We start from the raw sequence: 23,206 nt of genomic DNA on the forward strand, positions 1-23,206 counted from the left end.
TGGAAATTATGATACATACGGCCAAAGGCAACACAGATGCAGCACATCTGAGATCACAGACTCATGAACAGTGAAGGGGGAAGGCTGTAAGAACGAAACATGCCCTTACGATACCTCTATTCATCAGTACTTTGGTGAGTTGGAGACTCAGACCCATCCATAATGGGCGAGTTTTCTGTTGCTTCTCTGAACAAAGGAAAGCAGAAGGAAGAGAAGAGAGGTCAGGTTAAAGAGAGGAGCTGACACAGACACGATGAGTAGCTTATTAATGCACTGGAAGGCCCAGCTGACTATGCACCCAAGCGCTAGTGACACATAACACAGGCCGTGCGTAGCTTTCAGCCCCCTCGCGGGCGTCACAGACCGCTTTAGTTTTGTTAGGAAGGCAGCCAGGCTTTGGCACTTTTGACCCATTTCTTATTATCACATCACAGAGAACAGCTATTGTTCGTTAATGATAATTCAACTCAATCTGATAAAAGAGTTTAAGGACCAGAATTCCTTTTTGTTTCAAATTGGTCTCGAATCCTCACTAGCTGTGTGTGATCAAACATGGACATGTTCCCAGATCCACTCCAGGGGAAAGGCAGGTGAGGGGTGCTCATAAGTTCCAAAGCCTGCTGTCCGTCAAGTAACAGTCATGTGTGGAGATCAGGTGGGCATGGGTGTGATCCAGAAAATTTGGAGGAGCCAGAAAGCCTGAAATCTGAAGGTCCTTATCCGGGGTGACATGGGTTAGCCAGTGGAGGTACCATGGACACAGAAGACCTGTCATTCTTTTTATGAACCTGTCTTCTTGAAACTCTTGGGCCCTAAGCCCTGCAGCAGCTGCCTGACCACACGAGCTAGAGCTGGGGCGTGGATGGTACGTAAGGTAGTGTTAGAAGAGTGTGTAATAAGGACAGGGGTACCTGCTGCCCAACAGACCAGGCAGTGGGAGTGGACACAGAACACCGGCAGTTGGGACCGCAGGGTCTGTTAACTCAAGAGCGTAAGGGGCAGCGTGCGGTGGGTCGGTGATGGGTCGTCAAACCTAAGTGCACCAGCATCCCCTGGAGGGCGCTAACACACAGACCGCCGGGCGCCACCCCGAGTTTCTGATTCAGTGCGTCACGGATGGGTCCGACAGGTGCATTTCTAACAGGACCCCAGGAGTGTTTATGTTGCTGGTCTGGGGTACCACGTTTTAAGAACCACTGGCTGGGTGGAAAAAGACGAGGCTTCGGGGTGGGCCCACGGAGTGCAGGGCTGAAAGTCCAGCACCGTCCAGCTGTGCGACATTGGGAAGACACTGATTTTCTCTGAGCCTCATCTATAAAACTAAAAAAATCTGGGCACTTCCCTTGCAGGATTGCAGTGAGGATTATATGAGCTCAGCTATGTTAGCAGAAGCTTCCAGCCTTTGAGTACACAGCAGTCACTCAATAAATGCGAGCTCCCCTTCTGTCAAATACTAAGGCTGAATTAAAGCCTGGTTTAAAATCGCTAGAGATAAATCTGCAGCAACAAAACGTGTCTGCCGAGAACAGAGCCTGAAAGGAGGGGCCGGTTCGGGTCCTGTAGTTTCCCTCTGGCGTAACTCACAGCTGTCAGAGTTTCCCAGACATCCCCACGGATGCCCCAGCAAATGAGAAGCTGACTAAAGCTGGATAAAGGGACCTCATTCCTTTAGCCAATGGATAACGATAGAATGGAACATCCACTTAGAGTCCACGTCTTAGGAGCAACGGAAGAGGCAGGGATGGTGAGGGGAGCAGGAGGCAGGTCGCGTGTATCTGCCGGACTCTTCTGTACATGAAAACAGCCTAAGTGTCCATGAGGTTTACTGTGCTATGTGGTGGTCTCTGCCTACATTTAAAGCTGAAAGAGGAGCCGAGTTTTGGTTTCCTCATTTACTGTGGGCCACCTCTTCAGGGTCTCAAGGTACCCGATCGTTCTGAACAAGGGCTTGGCCGGGACTGAGACAGAATCTGAGCCTTCTGCTTTTCCTTCCTTAAGAAGCATCCTGACACCAAGACAGTGGACACACTGCCAAGCACGCAGAGCAGCAGGCTGGGGCTCAGGCCGGGGGTGGGTGTGGGTGGGTTCCTGAATCTCTCCTTGGCTGGCCTGGGGTGATCGCAACCCAAGTCCAGTGCTGTCTGGAATTCTGGCCAAAGAAGCTCACTGGGCTCCCTCCACATTTTCAGGACCATCACCAACTTTGAAGGAGAGTAGAGAGAATTCACCCAAATAAAGGGACGGCGCCGGAAAGGAGGGGGTGGAAGGTAACAGCAGTGCCTGGGGCTTCTCGGGAGAGGAAGAAGTTCCCAGCGCTGTACGTCGTTCCCGCTTTCCCAGTACCTCACTCTCCTGCCGATAAACCCTCTGTCACTAGGATCTTACACCTGCTATGCTCTAACTGACGAAGAACGCGGAGGATCACTGCTAACCAGGAAGGGAGGGTCGGAGGTCTGAAGGGGGAACTCACCCGGTCCGCCAGGTTAGGATGTGGTGAGGGCTGCCGGGGGGCGTCGCTCCAACTTCACTGGACGGCGTTGAGCTTCTCTGGCTTTGAGGTAAGGCAGCTGCGTGTAGGTGGCGCAGAAGAGACACAGGTCAGACACGGGGCAGTAAAGGAGCTTCTTTCCAGAGATGCTGCCTGTGGCCCCGTGGCAGGGTCCCGTGGGAAAACGTCCACCCCTCTCCTCTCCCCACGTTTGGCCAATGACGTTTTCTCCCCCCAGCTGTGCAGCTCCATTCTGAGTCAAGCTCGCTTGGGGTCCTAGGTCCCCGCTTTGCCACTGGGAAGTGGCCACAGGGATGGCGACAGTCCCCACTGTCCTCGGAGGGGGGCCTGGGCTGGCCTAGCACAGGGAGGACCTGTTTCTCTGCACAGGGCGTTTCCAGATACGGCCCCAATGTTAAAACTGTTCTTTATTACGAACAGAGAACCTCCAGAAAGGTTGTCTGAGCTTGTGGTCTCTGCCGTTTTAGGCTTGTCATTTACCATGTCAGGACCCTTCCAATGGGGCAGGGCTTTTCAAAGCTCATCCAAACCCGACCACGTGGAGCTTACTGATGTGGGCAGGATTTATTTAGTTGGGAAAACTCAGTAGGAAGTAAATCCTACTTAAATGCGTCCCTCTGCTTCCTTGGGAATGCAATCTTTTTCATTAGGATGCTTAGTCTAAAATACGTTCCAAAAGATTTACCGAATCTCTTAAGGTAAAGCAGATCTACTAGACAAGTGCTACAGTTGCAACAGAACATAAATACTCCTGACCTGTCCAACCTCAGCTTCTCCTAATAGGGTTACAGGGGACCATGGTCTTTAAATGATATACATAATACATTCATTATTCTCAAAATCCTCCTAGGAAGCTGATGGCATAATTCACTGGGCTGATTTTACAGATGACAGAGGAATCTGGAGAAGGTTCTCGGACCTTGAAGTCCACGGTTCTCTCACGCTTGCGTGAACCATATTTATTCCTGTCTCTGCAACTTGACATTTGGCAATGACATAATAAACGAGTCACTGGGAATCTGGGGAGAAGTTGCAGAAGCCCTGTGAGCTGGCACACCCGGGCAGCCGGCCGGTCCTTCCTTTTCGCCCTGTTCTCCCCAGGCCCCAAGAATCTCCTTCAGTCCCCCAAAGAGGAACCCGCCCCCCGCCCCATTTTCTGTCTATACGATCACTCTCCCTTCCCTGGATTTCTGCCCGCCCTTAACCTTCTTTCCAGTCGCAAGTCAAATCCTGACTTGGACTTCCTTCCATTTGCTGCTCTCATTTTATCCTGATACTTTAAAAATCATTTTTCATTATGTCTCAGAATCCTCTCCCACTTACTTTCCTACAGTCAGTGTGATGCAGTCTCTTTTTAATTGGCTTTTATCAGGCGATTCATGATCGGGCAAGCATCCCATCTACCAACTAGAAAGGCGCTCCGATCAAGTCTCATCGCCGCACAATCTCCCCTCTTTGTGGGTGTTAAGATATATAAATGAGTTAGCGTCTGCTGGAGCTGAAAACTCCGCAGGGACGTGGAGACTGCTGGACACTTTTTTTTTTTTTTTATCATCGTTATTCTTTCCTGGAGACGGAGTGGGAAGGGGATTAACTTAAGGGAGAGAACGGGTTTCTTCCATGTTTCACTTGATTCGGTACTGCTCGACGCCCTGAGTACAAGGATATGCGGTAACCCTCTGATGATGAAAACTTTAAGATGTAACAACGGGGCATCAGAAGCACTTTACAAACATTACTTTGGTCAGAACATAACATCAGTGAAACGAGATCTCGAGGAGCAGTCTCGAGTTTTCCGGAAAGTCACCAGGGGAAGTCACAGGCAGAGCTCGCCACTTCATTCTGTAGCCGGTCTGCGCCACCTGGGGGAGACACTGGCCAAATCTCAGGGCTTCAAGTGTTCCTCTCCCCTGCAAGGGTACCGCTCAGGTCTCTAACCCACTGCTGCCTCTCACCTACTACTGTCGCCCCCTTCACCAGGGTAAAGGCTCACCTTTGACTGGATAAACCCTGAAAGACACGGACTTCACCCACTGCTTGGATCTCCGTCCTTACAAGGACAAGTGGCTGCGGGGATGGTCTGCACCCCTACTCAGGAAGCTGATATGGGAGACGGCGGTGCGCGCAGTCCGCTGGGCTGGGGCGGGGCTTAGGATGCGCTGCCCCGCCCCTTCCCAGGTCTTCCTCACGCGGCAAAACCTAGGCTCGAGTGGGAGGGGTGAGGAAGGAGGGGAAGGAAGGTCTCACACACCTGACAGCTAGGTTTCTAGAATTAACCATCTCTTCTTCCTGCCTGCTCTAAGAAAACCTTCAATCCCCACCAGTTCACCTCCATACCGACCAGGTGCGCGCCGAGCCGTCCGCCCCTCCTCACCTGACGTGGCCTTGCACATCTGGGGCATCCTGGTGACCCTGCTGTGCGCCACGAAGGTGCTCTGGGAGGAGGCGCTGTACTGGGAGGCGCCGTCCGAGGAGGCGGAGCTGGCGTGCGACAGGCGGCTGTGCTCCTTGTGCGAGGCGCTCGAGCGCTGGTACCACTGGCGCAGCTCGTCCGAGACGGCGGCGCGGCCCGCGCCCTTGTCGTGGGCGCCGCCGTCGCGGCCCAGCGACGGAGTCCGCAGGATCTGCGAGCGCGACGGCGTCAGGCGGCCCGCGTCGCCCTCGTCGCCGCCGCGCCAGCTCTCCCGGAACAGGCCGCCGGCCGTGTACGAGTTGGAGGTCTTGAACTGCGCCTTGACGCTGTAGTGGCCCTCCTGGTCGCTCTCCAGGCTGCGCACCACCACGGGCGTGGCGCCGCCCTCCACGTACAGCGGGTACTCCTTGATGCGGTACTGCGAGCTGGGCTGGCTCTGGCTGTGCAGGTAGACGCCGTGGCCGTGGCCGCCGCCGCGCGCCGCCAGGTTGGGCATGCTGCCCGAGTTCGCCGCGCCCAGCGCGCCCGCCGCCCGTTGCCGCTGCCGCTGCCGCGCGCGCGCCTTGGACGGCGAGTCCTCGGCCAGCGTGGAGTAGTTGGCATTCATCTGCGCCGGGTAGTAGTGCTCCGAGCTCGAGTGGCTGGTGCACGACGAGCAGTCGTCCATGGGGTCCGAGCCGTTGCTGCTGCGAGTCCGTGGCGTGTAGAAGTCGGGGCTCCCCGTGTCGTTCTCCGAGCCCAGGAGCTTGCCCTGGGACTCCAAGCTGGAGCTCCGGTGCCGAAAGTGCAGGGCGAGGCTGTGCAGCCGCGTGGGGCTGAGGTCCACCGACCTGCGGGGAGACCACGGCGCGCTGGGTCTGGGGTCGCCTGGGGGAGGGGCTGGCGGCTCTGCAATGCTCCGATCGTCGGACTCGGAAAGAGCGCGAGGCCGCGAGGCCCAGAGCCTCCCGCAAACGCGCATCTAGGAGAGCGAGTCTAAGGGCGGGGACCCTGGGGATCCAGGTGCTTCCCACCCCTCTCAGGTGAAGACCAGCCGGGAGCGGACGCTGATCCCCGGAGGAGAGCCGGGCCTCCGCCGTGATTTGCGATTCCGAATGGGCGATGGGGACAAAGTGCCCACCTAAGGGCTTCTGAAAAAAGCATGCCAATAGCCAGGTGTTTTTTTTTTTTCTTTCTTTTAAAGGTGGAAAGAGGTTCTATAGACACAGCGAACCAAGATCATCCCCGTTCTGGTATTATGTTAAGCCAGATGAAATGCCCATTTTTGTAGGTCAAGAAACAGCCCGGCAGAAGCAATCATGGTTCCACCCAGTACTATTACGAGTACTGGACAGATTTCCATTTCCCCATGAACACTTGTCTAAAACGGAAGGTTGGTGGCACATGGAACCCTTAAAAATGACGGATGCAAATACTTACCTCTCCACTTCTGTTTACAATCCATTCTGCTCATTGCAGCCACACGATAAATGTCCATCAGTATGGCAGGGGGCAGAGTACAAGGACTCCACAGAAATTCACCGTGGCTGCGTTGACCAAGTACAGGAAGAGGCGATTCCCAGGGCTGTCACTCAGGGTAGACTGCGAAGTCCCCACTGTGTGGCCCTCCTTGACTCGGGCCTCAGTTTCCTCTCTGGTCCCACCCCGCTCCATCACTTTGTTCTGGCCACACCGGCCTCCTGGAACATGCTGAGTGCAGGCCTGTGTCTGGGGCCTTGACCCTGCTGTTCCCTGAATATCCTTAGAGCTTGCCACCCCCCCTCCATCCAGGTCTCTGCTCAAATGTCACCCTATTAGATAAGCCTTCGCCGATGCTCTCCTTTAAATGGTCTCTCCCTTCACTCACTTGCCCTGTTCATTTTCCTTCTCAGTTCTTATCACCACTGACTTATTTCTTTACTGTGACTCTCTTCCTACTAAAACGTCAGTCTGATGAGGGCACGGCGTGGTCTGTTTTGTCCACGGCTCTATGCCCAAGAACAGTACCTGGTACATATAGGCACTTGATAAATATCTGTTGCATGAATGAGTGAATGAGAGAATGAATGGACAAGAGACTCTTGCCTGGAGAGCTCAGTCGTACCCTACATAAATGGTTCACCACTTACAGAAGATCACACCATCTGTCCTTTGAGCTGCAGTCCCTACGGACTTTAAAGTTTTAGAGAAAATGGAGTGATGGCTTTGGTTTTGCCTCTTTTTAGGAGAGGAAGGTGTGATTCACCGAAGCCTCACGTTTGCCTGTTCCTTTTGCGCTTGAATGAATTTACACCTTGGGGCATTCAAGGAAGTCCAGGATACATGAGGACTGTCCAGTAAAGATCACCCCACCAGGGCGAGGTTGTTCTGGCCCTGGTGCTCTTCCCTGCTAACCTGGGGAGCCATTCCGGCCTCCACTTCTGTGGCTTAGGAAAGCTCCTTCCATGCCCACTGTCTCCAGGGGATTATCCGTCCGACTCCCGGTACCCACTGGGCGTGGACAGTGGGATATAACGTGTCTCTTGGCTCCCACGGGCTTCCGGCTGCCAGCTCAGTTCTTGATTCTGCTTCGCTTAAAGAAGAACCTACCTCGCTGGTTCAGTCCTGACTCCAGCTCTCGGCTTATCTGGGCCAGCGTGGGTCCAACAATGCCAAAATTCTACAAAGGCAGGTGTGGTCTAGGGAGGGAGATGGGTGGACTCACCTCGTGGAATGCACGTAGTGGGGACTCCGGACTCGGAGGTCGGGTGTGGACGGCATGCTGCACTGCGAGTTCCAGGGCGGGAGGCTGCGGATGGGGCTGGTCTGCAGGGAGCTGCCTCCCCCTCCCGCTTCAGCGCAGCTCCCCATGCTGGGGAAGCGCTTGTGGCTACTGCAAAGCAGAGGAGGCCACGCTGGTCACTGCCAGACAGAGCTGCACCTTCTCGCGGGTCGCTGACTATGTATGGCCTTGGGCCTTCAATCTCGGTGTCGGGAAGCTTGCCCGAGACTCCCCCAGAAGTGGGTGAGTCCTTTTCCCTGACGCCCAGAGCCATGTGCGATGAAGACCCTCACCAGCCTTCTCCGGGACAGGCAGTGTGACTGTTCTGCGAAGCCCCTCCCCTGAACCACAGTTTCTGTTTTCTAAGAGACAGATATTTACCTGTCTGGGTACCCACTGGGAGCTTCATAGGACATAATGAAAGGAAAGGAGAAGAACAGGGCAGCAGTCCAAAAACGCCTTCGCAAACCCCTCTCTCCCACGTCAGCTGACTAATGAGCTGCTGATACACAGCTAAGGTTACAGCTGTCCGGCTCCAGAATTCTCTTGGCTGATAGCTCAGGATTCTGAGCCACTCTGGAATTCTTAACGAGTGGACTCTCTCATTTGCCACTTCGGAGTACTGCTGCCTAAGATTTCCTAATTCATTAATTCCCATGGAATCTAACGACATTCAACGCGTGGCTTGGGAGCCCAGACCCCCGTTTCCCTGGGAAGGACGAATCTGCACCTCGAGCATGTCAGCAGCAGAGGGCGCTGTGGCGCAGCCCTGCTGAAAGGCAGCGCCAGGGAGGCGCACCCAGGGCGGTGGGGATCGGTGGCTTGCGGATGCTACTTAGGACAGCCCTGGGAGTCTGTCCAAGCGTGGACAGTGGCCTCGTGTGGCCTTCCCGGCCCAGCTCACCTGGAGTGACTGTGGGAGGAACGCTTCTTGACCTTCTCGTAAGGCTCATCTAATGAGGACTCGCTCCACATTTTGGGCTTTATGGGCGACTTGTCATAGTCGTTGCGGTGATAGTGCATCTGCCTGAGTCCCTCCAGGGACTGCGGAGGGGGCGGCCGGTTGTGCGACGGTGGCCGAGGAGGGAGCCCTTTGTGAGGGGACTGTAAGGGGGACAGTGTGCTGGTGACCTGAGAGTCTTCTGCACAAGAGGAAAGAGAGGAAGTGAGCAAGGGTCATCCTTCCCGCCTACCCCCGGGATGCCGCCGCCCTACCCCAACTCTGCCCAGACATCAGCCGTCAGCGGGCACGTGCTACAGTTTCACTCTTTTACCCTCAGATCAGTAAGGAAAGAGCCCCTGGCAGGAGCAAGCCTGCGATGGGAGTTGGGGCCCATGTGAAGCAACAATGCCCCTTGGGAGGTCGGGGGTCTGACACATGGGGAGGAAACTGATCACAGGCGATGCATCGACCTCAGCTAATGACAATCTATACCTCCCCCGTTACAGAGGAGTCTCCCTCAAACGCTCCCGTTTCCTCCCCTGCAGAGACTGGGGTCCACAGAGGCCACAGGCTGGATCTCTGATATTCAAATCATGCCCCCTGCTCCCCTGCAGGCCTGTCCTTTCCTCCCACCAGTGTAATGAATTAAAACATGACAATCTGATGGCAAATAGCGGGGCCGAGACAACTGGGTAAATACCCCGCCAGCCGTTCCCCACATCAACGTCAGTGATTATTATCCTTGCAGTTATTATGATGGCTAGGAGCCACGCAGATCTTTCATGTTCTCTGTCTGAATCGCCACTTACACTGCCCGCCTGAGGTTTCCCTAAAGGGCAAAAAACGTAACTGCCACTCAATAGATCTCCACATCATTAATGCCTTGACCTCCCCAGGTTGGGTTTAAATCCATGGGAACCTTCTCAGAGATGCTTCTGGGTTTGGAATCCCTTCTTCCCCGATGTGTGGTGGTGGTGATGGGCTGGGGGGAGGGGACGGGTCACGTCTGTTTTTGTAAGAATTTCCCAGGAAAAGATTCTGAGAATCACTAGGGTTTTAGAGGTCAATGGGAGATAAGAAAACAGTTTCCTAGGCCTGAGCAGGCGTCTCAAGGGACATCTCCCCTTCACTTTCACTGTTTCTCGGGAAGGTGCGGAGGCGTGTTTGCTTCTGCCTGCCCCCAGGCTCTGCTAGCAGGTTTCAATCTTTGTGACCCAAACCAATGGCCACCTCTTTCCTCCAGAAATTATAGATACTCCGAAGGAAACTACGCGTGGTGTTTAAATTGTCTGTTCGGGTTAAAATGTGGTTTTGGCCACTAAAAATGTAGAACACCATTCACGATCACCTTAAATCTTACCTCCGGGCCACAGGACATAACAAAATTCCAACAGACGTGCGTTTCTGTAGCTCCCACCCTCTCTCAGCCAAACAGACGACCAATGGGAAATGAAAGAATCACAGGGAACCCGGCACCGTGTTGGTCTGGCTCCTGGCTTTCCACTGGGCTGTCCCAGACTACACACAGCTTAATCCCAGTTCCGAGTTCTCAAGCAGGAAACAGACAACCTACCATCTTCTAGAACTAGGGCATCTGACAGGGAACTGTCTTCACTGGCAATATTTCCATCTGAGAAGACAAAAAGCAAAAGTCTATGAGGTGAGCACATCCCTTAGACAAAGCCCTATCTGTGAAAAGAGTGGGTTTCCCGCCATCCCATACCCTCCTCTCTCAGAAAAAATAACCATGAAACACAATCAAAATGCTGTTGGGCATTTCTTTTGACAGTCCCTGTGGTGGGTCATGACTCACCCCCCATCCCTGACACTGCAATGTGCCCGGTCTTTGTTTCACTGGCGACAACGCTCAGCAGTTTCATATCCGATATAAAGGCCACCTGGCCTGGCCGAGCCACGTCATCGCCCCAGCCCATCTCAGGGCGTGTTCTGACTCAGCCCGAGGAGGTGAACTGCCGTTTGTTCTACAGGAGCGGAACTAGGGCGAGGAGCTTGGCTTGGCTCCTGTGGCAGTAAATGGCTTCTCAATAAACTTCTTGAATCAGCAGAGAAAACAAGCTTCTAAATAAATACAGCTTCTCTCTCCAAAGCCTATTCTCATAGACACTATGCAATTAACCATGAGAACACACCCAGATAGAGACACAAAGGGAATCCTCCCCCTGTAACAGCTGGGGAAACTGAGGGATGTCTAGGGAGGCGTGGTTTGTCTGAGGCTGCGCTGCTCTCCTAAGTCAGCAAAAGGTGCCGGGTCTTTAGATTCCAAGCTTAATGTTTTCTCTCTTCACATAACAAACCAGGCTAAGGCGAGGAAGAACACGAATCACTCCTCCAATTGAAGTGGGCGCGTCGTGTGACGAAACGTTATTTCAAGGAGGCAGCAAAATGGGGAAGGTACATCCTTGAGCGGTTAAAAACGAACGGCTGCGGGCATAGATGGGACCAAGCTGGTCAGATAGCGATTTACAAACAGACTCTGCCGGCCGTCCTCACCGAATGGCCGGCAAACCACGCTCTTTTGTGGTCGACCAGCAGGACCTCCGTCCCTCCGGTGCCCTTCCCAGGCTCTGTCAGCCTTGCTGACGTTTCCACAGGGCTGGGACCACCCCCCCCCCAAGTCCCTTCAAGGGGGCAGAAGGAGGTCCCAAGAGGCATTAGACAGAGGAGGGCTGGCTGAATGCAGCTCTGTTAGGGAAAGTGACAAAGTCTTGGCCAGTGACAAAGGGGCGAGGTGGGGAAGAATAGTTATTCCAAATTACCTAGAGCAGAAGGATTTTTTTTTATGATCCCTCTCACTTTTAACTAGGAATTCGCCTTATTCATATCACTTGATGAACCGTGAACAATTAGGAGACACGACCTTGACTAGCATCTTGGAGTCACCAGTAAATCATCCCTCCCCCAGGATGCCCACATTTTTAGGTTGCAGCAAAATATATCAATATATGTAACGGTGGTAAAATACACATAATGTACAGTTGACCATTTTAGCCATTTTTACTGTACAGTTCGGTGGCATTAAGTACATTCACATCGTTGTGCAGCCGTCACCTCCATCCACCTCCAGAACTTCTGTCATCTTCCCAAACTGAAACTCTGTCCCCATGAAGCAGTAACTCCCTGTTCCCCTCTCCCAGCACCCCCTGCTAACCTCTCTTCTACTTTCTGTCTTCCTGGAGCAAAAAATATTTTAAATGTGTATAAACTATGAAAGAAGACTTGATATATATTTTAAAGAATTTGGTAAACAATAAGCTGTATTCAGGGAACTATATTAAATTATCCTGTAATAACCTATAAGCTTAGAACCCATAAGCACCTGAAAAAGAATACACGTATCTATTCTCTTGGGAATCACTTTGCTGTACACCTGAAACTAACACAGCGTGATACAACACAACTATACTTCTATTAAAAGAAGAAGAATTTGCTGACTTAAAAAAAAAAAAGGATCATAACAGTTGGAGAGACTTGACGGTTGGTGGTGATTTCTGGGGTATTTCCTACTCGTGTTCACCGAATATAATCCCCACCCACTCCTAAACCCTTCTGATCAGAGTTTGGGGCTCTAGACCACCAGAGGGGGGCAGTCCAGTCCTCCCTAGCTTAAGCATTGGGACAGGAGCCCCTGGAGACAGAGGAGGGCTGCGGGGATGCTGGCCTCAGGGTACCTGAGCCACCCACCTTTCCTTCCAGACCTGGGTAGGGTGACCAGGTCTCTGAGGACCTGGGAGCCTGGGCTGGCCCCGGACTCAGCTCCCGGTGAGGGTTGAGAGGAGTGTTCTCCCAAGAGGCCATCAAGAGGAACAATGATCATTTGATTTGTGTCATCCCTTCTTTCTAGTTTCATTTTATGGATGGAAAAATTAAGGCACAGGGTAGTTAAGCAGCTTGCAAGGTCGCTCAGGGGGCTGGGCTTTCGGTTCATGCCTTGGACGAAGACCCAGTCCTCTGAGGGTCGGTGGAGGGAGGGCGGCACCCACAGTGGGGAGTGGGCTTGGCACTGACCTTCGATGATCAGCGAGGCCCGCTGGGTGGGTTTCTTCCCAGACTTGACGCGGTTCTCGTTGATTGCGCTTTCAATCTCCTGCAGCTTCTTCAGTGCATTCAGGTAAGAGGTCTTCCTCTGCTTCTTCAGTTTTTTGCTGACGTTAGGGTCACTGGCCAGGCGGCGGGCAGCCTCCGTAATCTGGGACTGAATGGCAAACTCCCGCTCCAGGCGTTCCAGCTCGGCCTCCTGTGAGAAGCAGACCACACGTAGGGGGATGCCGAGCGGGGTGACACCCGTCTTCCTGCCCCGCGCCAGGCCAGCGAGCCTCCGTCCCTGGAGGCCAACCCGGCCCCGCCCCGCAGCGGCCCGCCCCTCCGGTCCGCGGCAGCCTGGACCCTGGACACGCCCACTTTTGAGACCCTCGGCCCCTGTTCCATCCTGGAGACACGCACCGTCCCTGAGAAGCGGGGAGCTTCCTTGTTGCAGGCCTGGGGGTCACTAGGGTTCATTTCCAAGGTCTCCAGCAAGGCTCTCAAAGACTCAGCCTTCCTGGAGATCCAGAGCCCACTGGGTTGGTGTTTCCTTCCCATTTCGGGCAGAGGGGGCAGCGCTATTTTCAGAGTGGCCTCTGTCGCGCTTTGCTGTGGGTTTGCTAACAGGGGGCTCCCATGGGTGCCCCCCTGCACACACACCCTCTGCCTCTCGCATTTTTTTTTTTTTTTTTGCGGTACGCGGGCCTCTCACTGCTGTGGCCTCTCCCGTTGCGGAGCACAGGCTCCGGACGCGCAGGCTCAGCGGCCATGGCTCACGGGCCCAGCCGCTCCGCGGCACGTGGGATCCTCCCGGGCCGGGGCACGAACCCGTGTCCCCTGCATCAGCAGGCGGACTCTCAACCACTGAGCCACCAGGGAAGCCCTGCCTCTCGCATTTTCAGCCCTTCATGCTGGGCCTTGCCCGCACTCACTCACGCGTCCTCTGGAAGCTCTTTTCGCAAGCTCCGGCTGTCTGCTCACGCCTGCCTCTACGTAAAACTTCCACTGGTGACCAGCGGCCGCGCCCCAAGTGTGGACGGCCGGTGGTGGAGCCGGGTCCCCTGCTCCTTGGACCACTCTTAGGCACTCCCTCCTCTCCTGTGTGCCTCCCTCCCTCCTCTACCCCTCACTTTGGCAGAAAGGAGCCCATGGATGAACGTTCCCTCAAAGGGAGTTTTGGACCCGGCAGAAATGCAGCTGTCGCTGCCAGAAGATGCCTGGTGGACCCAAAGGATGAAAGCAGCGCCAGCGTATTAGCTGTGGCTTCTCTGCGGCTCAGCTGGTGCCTTTTTCAAACACCGACCAGCGAGGCCAGGGGAGCCCAGGCACGCATCTTGCTCTGGGGGGATCCACGGTCTGGCTAAAGCACGAAAGGAGCGGATTTAACCGCGGAGGAGCAGATCACCAAGTTCGCTGGGGCCAAGAGACCTTCCGAATTACAGGCCGATACAACAGCCTCGCCTCTCAGCCCCACGTGCCAGGCTGGGTGCCTCCGTCAGGTACAAAACTCTGAGGTGGACTTCACCTCCTCCTGAGCACTGAAGGGAGGGGGCCTAGGGGTGAGAGCGGGGGGTGAGCATTAAAGGAACCATTATTAACATTAAGGGTCTAATAAACTCCCCAGTTCCCGCAAATGCCCGCTGCGTTTCTTCCCTGGAGAAGAGTGGCGAGGTGGACTCCTGCCCGGGGCCTTGAGACACACAAGTCACCAAGGACAAAGCCTCGCAGCTGCTCGCGGGCTGTCAGGGCAGCCCTGGCCCAAGACGCCGACCCGGGGTTCTGTGGGAGCCCAGGACACACGATTGCTACTTAAACCGAGCCAAGGACGAGGCTGGCAGCCCAGCTGCGCAGATGGCTGCCTGCCGTGTGAACAAGGACGTCAAGGGCATCCCGAGGAGAAAGGCATTTCCCAGCGGTGTCTGAGAGACAGGTGAGGAGACAGGGATGCAGTGGGATTCTCAGGGAGCGTAGGTCATCTTTTACTATAAAGTGTGAAGGAGGCGGAGGCACCACGAGTAGGTGTGATGGGACCTTGGGAAGAACACGGGGTGCAGGCGGGTGGCGCTCATACATGGGGGTTCTCCCCCGGATCCTTTAGTGCAGGTGTCTGCCCAGCACAAGAGGACTGGAAGCTTCCAGGCAATTCGGATGACAGCTGGGTTTGAAAAACACTCCACCAGATGGTTTCCTAAGTCCCACCGGCCTGCACCCCAGTTCTGACCCCGGTAAAGTCCCAGGCCCAGCCCCAGCCCAGCACGCCTTCTCCAACACCTCCTCATGTTTACTGAGCGTCCAGCAGGTGTCAGCGCCGAGTTGAATATTTTCCGACCACTGGCTCTCTTAATCCCAGCGACAGCCAAAGAAATGAGGGTTCCGAACTTCATTTTACAGAAGAGGAGAAAAGCGCCTCCAGAGCTGGGTGAAGCATTCTGGCGCGTCCAACAGAGCTCCCAGCACCCGGAGATGGGGACCTGCTATCACAGATCTCAGGAGACCGAGCCACCCCTTCCGCTGTCTCCAGGGCACATGTGTTCCCCTCTCAACTCAGCCGCATGCTCACCCACTGCACGTGTCATGTGAGAACATCGGTTCCTCTCACTTTATAAAAAGACTAAGTACGAACAGAATTCCTGTCTCCACTGGCTTCGATTCCTGCCCTTTTAAGCCCTCTGTTCGATAGCATTGTAATGAGTAACTGTATTCAGAATAAATTTGGAAAGACATTTCCTGGACGTGCCCCCAGGGCCTGAGGTGTGCCTGGCCTTGAATTTCTCTTGGTTTGAGACTGGATCACTTATTAACCAGCTGGAGACCCAAGGCTCGCCTGCCCCCAGATCGGAACTCTCCAGTCCCAGCCCCCACCGAGGTTTAGTCCAAAGAGGGTAAAGTGAGGGGTGCTTTGGGAAGGCGCAGCATCTTGCTCAGGCTTGGGCAGTGATGTTAGCAGCCGGGTGGGGTTAGGACCACCGAGGCCAGGCCCGACTGTCTTTCCCCAGCCAGCGGCATCTCTGCACCTGCTGGCATGCCCTCAGTGTTCTTTCTTCTTTGGTCGTTTTCTGTCATAGATCAGACAGTACGCTTGGCTCTCAGTGACAAAGAGCTGGGAGAAGAACACGTGAGTGTTATGGACTCTTCTCCCATTAACTTTGCTGCTTGCGACAGGCCTGTCGACGTTGACACACAGCCACCACAGAAATCAAAATGCTCACACATTAACGCAAGGTGGCCAATCCAACCAATGGGAGCCGCATACTGACCAAGCAGCGAACTTAAGGTAAAAGGAGAGCAACTCAGGAGGAGAGAGGAAATGGCATCCGGTAGAATGGAAACATCCTCATAGAACCCTGAAACATCCTCATAGAATCCCGAAACATCCTCATAGAACCCCGAAACATCCTCGTAGAACCCCGAAACATCCTCGTAGAACCCCGAAACATCCTCACAGAATCCCGAAACATCCTCGTAGGATCCCGAAACATCCTTGTAGAATCCCGAAACATCCTCGTAGGACCCCGAAACATCCTCATAGCATCCCGAAACATCCTCACAGAACCCCAAAACATCCTCGCAGAACCCCGAAACATCCTTTTAGAATCCCGAGGCACCCTCACAAACGGGAAAGTGAGGCGGGTGTAAGAGAACCCAGCCACAGAGAGAAGCACGTACCTCTCCTTTGGGCAGGATTTTCTGCTCGTCCAGTTTGAAGGCCGTCCCGATTCTTCTTCGAACAATGGGTGGTTCCTCTCCTGGATCCAGGGGATACTCCACGGGCAGTTTTCCCGTCAGCTCCTGGGAAGTGTGACAGCGCGAGGGGACAAGGAGTCAGAGTGGGGCACACGACTGGCTTCTAGGACATACACACACACTGCAAAGCACAGATTCAATGCACAGATTCGAAACCATAATCTTACGCAATACAATTTCATTTCTCCAAAAACGTAGGAGAATATAGTCCTTCCTTTCCAGAACAGAGGCACTTGGAAAAGATTCTCCCCAAAGTAAATTCCTGTCGGGTAAATAAAATCGCTACTGATTTTCATCATAAAAACCCAAATTTCATTCACTTGTTAATCTCACACGTGTCTGGCATGTCTACCACGAACCTGTCGAGGCCACACAGCCAGTAAGAGCAGAGGCAACACGAGATCTCTGGTCTTTCCGGCTCCAAACTCTGTGCTTATTTCACTGCACCAAATATCTGAGTTTAAAATGGGTCTTTCAAATGAGTTTTCTTAGGAAGCGTGGTATCTATATGGCAAATTCCAGAAAAGGGCCTTATAATATAATCTAGAAACTGAGAATGAGTAATAATTATTCTACTCTGGCCAGATGCTCAGGGAACAGGCTGAGTTGAAGAGACATGAAATGTGTACAAATACGAGTTTCAGTCGAAACAAAATATAATCCGTATTACTGACAAGGCCACTTAAAAAAAATCTGCTGTATGTGCGTTTGGGGCTCTGGGAATCTAACTGTTTTGAGTATAACGGCAGTGAATTTAGTTGACAGACCACCGTGGTGACGATGGTCCCGGGCAGTTGCTGAAAGGTCTGTGGGATGATTCAGCGTTAGAATTAGGCTTTATATGAGCAGCTTATGTCTGGGCTCAGTAGAGATAAAATCTGAGTCAGCAGCTAATCCATGTGGTAGAGCCCAGGCGTCCAATGCAAGGAGTCACTTCCAGGGACCAGAAAACCCTGGGAGACCCACTGCCTGCCTCCAAGGGACCGGTGGCCCTTCCAGGCAGAGCTCAGCCCTGGTCTCTAGTCCCAAATCAACACAGATGTTGCACAAAGACCCAAGGCAGGCTCTTCTCGGGAACATCCATCGCCCATGCAGAAAGCAGCTTCTGTGCCGGGCAGCCTCGTAAGGGCAGGAAAGCCCTGATCATCAGATTCCACGGGCAGTCTGACCTTCTAACAGGAGGACTGACATGGCTTCCCTGTGCCACTGCTGTGTGTACACATTGGCGTGTGTGTCTGTACACACTGGGGCATGTGTGTGTCGGGGGGGTACACCCGGCATGTACCAGCACACCCACGCGCTGCGATCCTGGGCCTCTTTCCTCCTGCATTCAGGCCACTGGAAAAAGACCTCTTGGACTTTTTATTCCTCATTGTAAGCATTTCAGAGCACAGTGGCCAACTCTTTGAGTATGGAATGCTCTGCAGTTTTCTTCCCTGTTTGTTTTCTTCTTTTTCTAAACGTGGCTCGAATGTCTCCCAAGTAGTTGTGTGTTTATTCTGCAACATTTTATTTGCTTCCCTAAAAGTCTGCCTATAAATAACATACTGAGGATTTTATACTATTAGGACTTTCTTTTTTACTTTGAAGCTTATAAAAAGGAGGGGAAAGTTGTTAAAATGGCCATTGATTTATAACTCCAAAGAGCCTGTGGTTTTCTAACACAACATTGCAAATCAACTATAGTCTAATATAAAATAAAAATTTTTTAAAATCTATGAAAAATTTAAAGGCTGTCTCTAAGTTTGTGAATTTAAGCTACTACAACGTAAAAGAAATACTGAACAGCTGCATTAGTAATTACTGCAAATTGAGAATCTGTATTGTCCCAGCAAGAGTACCAGACCTCCCTAGAATAATGAAATAAAACTTTAAAGAAGAAGAAGAAGAAAAAAGTCTGTGGTTTTAAAACAAAGTATCTTTTTCAAAAATGAAGCTACTGATTTTCCACCATCTGCTTGGAGGTATTTGAGTCCAGGCCTTGATTCTCCATATTTAATCTGACATCATGTGTAACGAGAGCCGCCTGGGGAAGGAGGAATTTAACACACTCTTGGGGAGGGCTCGGCCTGGTTCCCTTTCTCTTCTTATGTTGGTTATATTTTGCCAGACGCTCCCACAGCACCTCCTTCTGGCTGCCCCACACCCCAGGGGACAAAAAGTACTGCTGGATACCCTTAGCTGAGGGGGGTGTGTGTGACACAGAAAGAGCAGGACAGAGTCAGGACAGAAGTTCTCCTGTCCCCTAACCTCAGAGGAGTCAGGAGAATGTGGCCGGCTTCTCGTGAAGTTTCTTCTGCTGCTCAAGTTCTGTTTTCTGTGTCCAGGAGCTTTGTTTGCGTTATTTTGCTTTTATTTTTACGAGAGGCACAGAGACCTTCACTAGACGTGTTAACCTTGCCCGGACATGTTTCGCCAGTTTTCTGATGCTGAATCCCTGCTGTTTAGGGATGCTGCCTTTATTAAAAACACAACAAGGCTTGACAAATTATTAAATGCAGGCACCCACACCCATGTTTTCTCAATCCTTCCAGCGTATTCTTTACAAAAAGACTGCTGATATTAACAGTATCTCAGAGCACATCCCCCAGCCGGGACAACTGCTTCCCCAAGATTTGCAAAGGATTTGCGCTAATGTGGGTCTGCTTTGAGCGGCTCCGGTTTGAATCAATCCAGAGCATAATTAAGCCAAACCGAACTGTAATATGGTCTCATTCTGTGGCCCCTTGTTTCATCCTTCCTGGGGCAAGGCATTAGGACTGGGGGGAGGGGAGCAGGGCTCTTCAACTTAGTCTGGGAACCTCTTTCCGCTTCCCTTTCTGAACTGTTGACCAACAGAGCTCCTTGTAATGTTATATACAGAACACTCTCTCTCCTGAGGGCTCCCACCCCATGGTGTGTGTGTGCAAGCACATGCACACGTGTGTGCATACACACATACGCACAATAATGCGAGATGCATTAAAAAATCAAGTCTTCAAACATGATAACAAGGAGTTGTGGAATAAGCAGAAGGTGGTGGAAACAGATGCTCAAATAAATAGAGACAGTGACCTGCCACAGTCTCTAAATCCCAATGAGACATGAGCCTTGTGTATATATACACTTGAGGAAGCATTGCTTTGCCTAAAATTAAAAGATTTTTTTAGATGACTAGGCTAGGATTTCATTTACAAATAGCTCATGTGGCCCAATATCCAAAAAACAAACGATCCAGTCAAAAAATGGGCAGAACACCTAAACAGACATTTCTCCAAAGAAGACATACAGATGGCCAAAAAGCACATGAAAAGACACTCAACATCGCAGAGAGAAATGCAAATCAGAACTACGAGAGGGACTTCCCTGGTGGTGCAGTGGTTAAGAATCTGCCTGCCAATACAGGGGACACGGGTTCGATCCCTGGTCTGGGACAATCCCACGTGCCGCGGAGCAACTAAGCCCGTGCACCACAACTACTGAAGCCTGTGAGCTCTAGGGCCCGTGAGCCAAAACTACTGAAGCCTGTGAGCTCTAGGGCCCGTGAGCCACAACTACTGAAGCCTGTGAGCTCTAGGGCCCATGAGCCACAACTACTGGGCCCACATGCCACAACTACTGAAGCCCACGCGCCTAGAGCCTGTGCTCCGCAACAAAAGAAACCACCGCAATGAGAAGCACGAGCACCGCAACGAAGAGTAGCCCCCGCTCGCTGCAACTAGAGAAAGCCCTCAAGCAGCAACGAAGACCCAACACAGCCAAAAATAAATAAATAAATTTATATTTAAAAAAAAACTACAATGAGATATCGCCTCACACCAGTCAGGATGGCCATCATCAAAAAATCTACAAACAATAAATGCTGGAGAGGGTGTGAAGCATGTAATTCCTACTGTTGGTGGGAATGTAAATTGGTACAGCTACTATGGAGAACAGTACTAAGGTTCCTTAAAAAAACAAAAATAGAATTACCATACAATCTAGCAATCCCACTCCTGGGCATATATCTGGAGAAAAACTTGGTTCAAAAGTATACATGCACCCCAATGTTCACTGCAGCATTATCTACAATAGCCAGGACACAGAAGCAACCTAAATGCCCACCAACAGATGAACGGATAAAGAAGATGTGGTACATATATACAATGGACTATTACTCAGCCATTAAAAAGCATGAAATAATGCCATTTGCAGCAACATGGATGGACCTGGAGATCGTCATACTGAGTGAAATAAGTCAGGCAGAGAAAGACAAATATCATATATTGCTTATATGAGGAATCTAAAAAATATAATACAAATGAACTTATTTACAAAACAGAAACAGACACACAGACTTAGAGAATGGACTTATGGTTACCGGGGGGAAAGGTTGGGGGGACAGATTGGAAGTTTGGATTGAAATATACACACTGCTATATTTAAACAGAAAAGCAAGAAGGACCTACTGTAAGAACAAAACAAACAAACAAACAACAGCTAAAGGAAAAAATGCATCAGCTACCAAAAAAAAAAGTGAAACATTCACCAGATCATGAGTTTTGAAGGGGATTTTGTATCAAGTGAAATCCTGACTTCCTTGTTGATCCCCAAAGGTACTCCTCACTATGATTTCCAGAGATAAATCTGAAATACACTCAAGAGAAACAAAAGCCACCACAAAGATAAACTCGGGCACAAGATCTTAGGAAGCTGGCAAAGCATTCCATCCAGCGTGGGAACTATCATATGAGGAAATGCTTTATAAACTACGGGGCACCATGCAAATGTTGCTGTTTACAATTGTTATTATGACGGTTATTACTACTTGTCATTTGGCCCCTAGGGGGGTCCCTTTTGGGATTCTGCCAGGACCCACTTTCACTGCCGTCAGAGTGTTTTCATTATGGTCCAAGACTCCCGTTTCTGACGGGGCTTATCCCGGGGGCTGGGGGTCGTCAACAGAAGAGGGCTGACTCCCCTCTTATGCCCTTTATGACGCCTACCCTTGCCTTTTATAAATACGTGAGGACAGACGAGGGCGCAGACAACACAGAGTCCCACAGGACGAACCAGTGATGCTTACGGCTTCTCGGAGGCAGAGTCTCTTCAGCTCTTCCAGCCGCTGGCGAAGCGTCTCCTCCAGAGCTTCCTGCCTGGATTTCAAGGCTGCCAGCATGTCTTTCTTGGCCGACTGCGAGCTATCTGATTCCTGAGAACCTGTCGATTAACAGTGGGGTTACTAGGCCAGCTGACGAGGGGACGCACATCTGGACCACAAAGGAACTGAACCGGAGCCCACGCTGTGACTGTGGGATTTACCCCAGGAATCAAGAGAGTGTGAAATAAAACAGGTGCTCCGAGCTCCAAGCGTGAGGAGCGGATTCTCAGCACTTGGGTAATTTACAGCTGGTCAGAAGGACAGGCGGGGAAATTTACACGCCTCTTCTTTGATTAGCTTAAGATATGTCACACACCCATTTTAATTTCACTAGCAAATTTTAACAGACTTTTTATACAATGAAGGGGAAAGTCAAGTTTAAGCCAGCCATTTTAATACAAAGTTTTAACCTTTCCTATTTAAAAACGCTTATTTTTGCTTAGTACAAAGATAACGCATCTTTGTCATAAAAATTTTGAAAATGTAGACACTTATGAAAAGAATCCATAAGCTAGTCACCCAGAGACAACCACTGTCTTGCATCTTCTTTTAGCCCTTTTACCTAAGCACATATATTTTAAAAATAACATTACATTTGTATTGTAGTTTTTGAACTCGAGACTGTATCATGAGCACATTCCCTCCTAATAAAAGTTATACATATTTTTATATGCAGCACAGAACGATCTGCTTGATGATTCAAATAGCAGACTGCTAGATAGGAAACCTTTGTGGAAGGCAAACTGTAAACCAAACAAAAGGAAAATACGCTGAAATGCCAACTGGAGAGATTTAGGGTAGACCAGAGAATCATTTCTGGGCTGCAATGTTTATATTCTGAAATAGGTTTCCTGCAGTGAAGCTATGATGCCTTTTCTACCTGGATGGCTAGACAAGGCGCCTTGGCTCCCTGAGAAAGGAAAAGCCGACTAGTGCTTGCTTCTCGTGTCCGTGGAGAGCGGGAGTCTTAGAAATGGATGGGCGTTATTGGGTGTGCCTTCAAGGGCTCACATCACGCCATCTGCAACAGCATCAAACGACAGCGAATACTTAGGTATTCATCTAATGGAAGATGGACAAGATCTCTACAATGGAAAGTATAATGCTCGGCTGAGAAAAACGAAAGACCTCAAGCAAGACAGAGAGGTAGTCTGGTCATGGATCGGAAGCCAGACGTTGTCATGATGTCAATTCTTCAGGAACTAAATCAGAGAATCATTGCAACACCAGTAAAAATTCTAGCGGGATTTGTTGGAGGGAGGGGTAGGAACGGTATTTCCTTAGGAGACATTTCGGCACGATTCAGGGAATGAATGACAGATTTGACAATGATCCAGTCAGAATTCCCAGAGTCGACTGTTCTGTTTCTTCCAGTGGTTAAAGAAGGCGTCTCAGAATCACAAGACTAGAAAGGACTTCTATGCTTTGGTATCAAAAACTCTGTGATGGGGACTTCCCTGGTGCTCCAGTGGTTAAGACTCCACCTTCCCAACGTAGGGGGCCGGGGTTCGATCCCTGGTCAGGGAACTAGATCTCGCATGCCACAACTAAAGAGCCCGCGTGCTGCAACAAAGATCCCCCAGGTGGCAACAGAGTTCCCGCATGCCACAACTAAGACCTGGTGCAGTCAAATAGATAATATAAAAAAAAATACAACAAATCATCCCCATCAATATAAGATTTGACTCTTATTTAGG

General features: G+C 51.3%; 1 protein-coding gene across 6 annotated transcripts in view; it reads right to left on the reverse strand.

The window, feature by feature from the left end:
- FRMD4A (FERM domain containing 4A) overlaps nucleotides 1–23,206 on the reverse strand; it is a gene marked incomplete at its 3' end in the record, with an annotated part of 330,271 nt that overhangs the window by 11,485 nt on the left and 295,580 nt on the right. For 4 of the 6 annotated variants that reach the window (XM_082647379.1, XM_082647378.1, XM_082647376.1 and 1 more), the window contains exons 15-22: nucleotides 21,435–21,568; nucleotides 16,313–16,435; nucleotides 12,632–12,860; nucleotides 10,179–10,235; nucleotides 8,567–8,804; nucleotides 7,606–7,773; nucleotides 4,884–5,752; nucleotides 2,471–2,567 (exon numbers count right to left, since the gene is read on the reverse strand). In XM_082647379.1, coding sequence (XP_082503505.1) covers nucleotides 2,471–2,567; nucleotides 4,884–5,752; nucleotides 7,606–7,773; nucleotides 8,567–8,804; nucleotides 10,179–10,235; nucleotides 12,632–12,860; nucleotides 16,313–16,435; nucleotides 21,435–21,568 — 1,915 coding nt within the window. Of the gene's footprint in view, nucleotides 1–116; nucleotides 187–2,470; nucleotides 2,568–4,883; nucleotides 5,753–7,605; nucleotides 7,774–8,566; nucleotides 8,805–10,178; nucleotides 10,236–12,631; nucleotides 12,861–16,312; nucleotides 16,436–21,434; nucleotides 21,569–23,206 lie in introns of those variants that run through there. The other 2 variants (XM_082647380.1, XM_082647375.1) reach the window with 2 other exon arrangements.

Source organism: Grampus griseus (assembly GCF_964374135.1).
Source record: "Grampus griseus genome assembly, chromosome: 2".
NCBI lineage: Eukaryota > Metazoa > Chordata > Mammalia > Artiodactyla > Delphinidae > Grampus > Grampus griseus.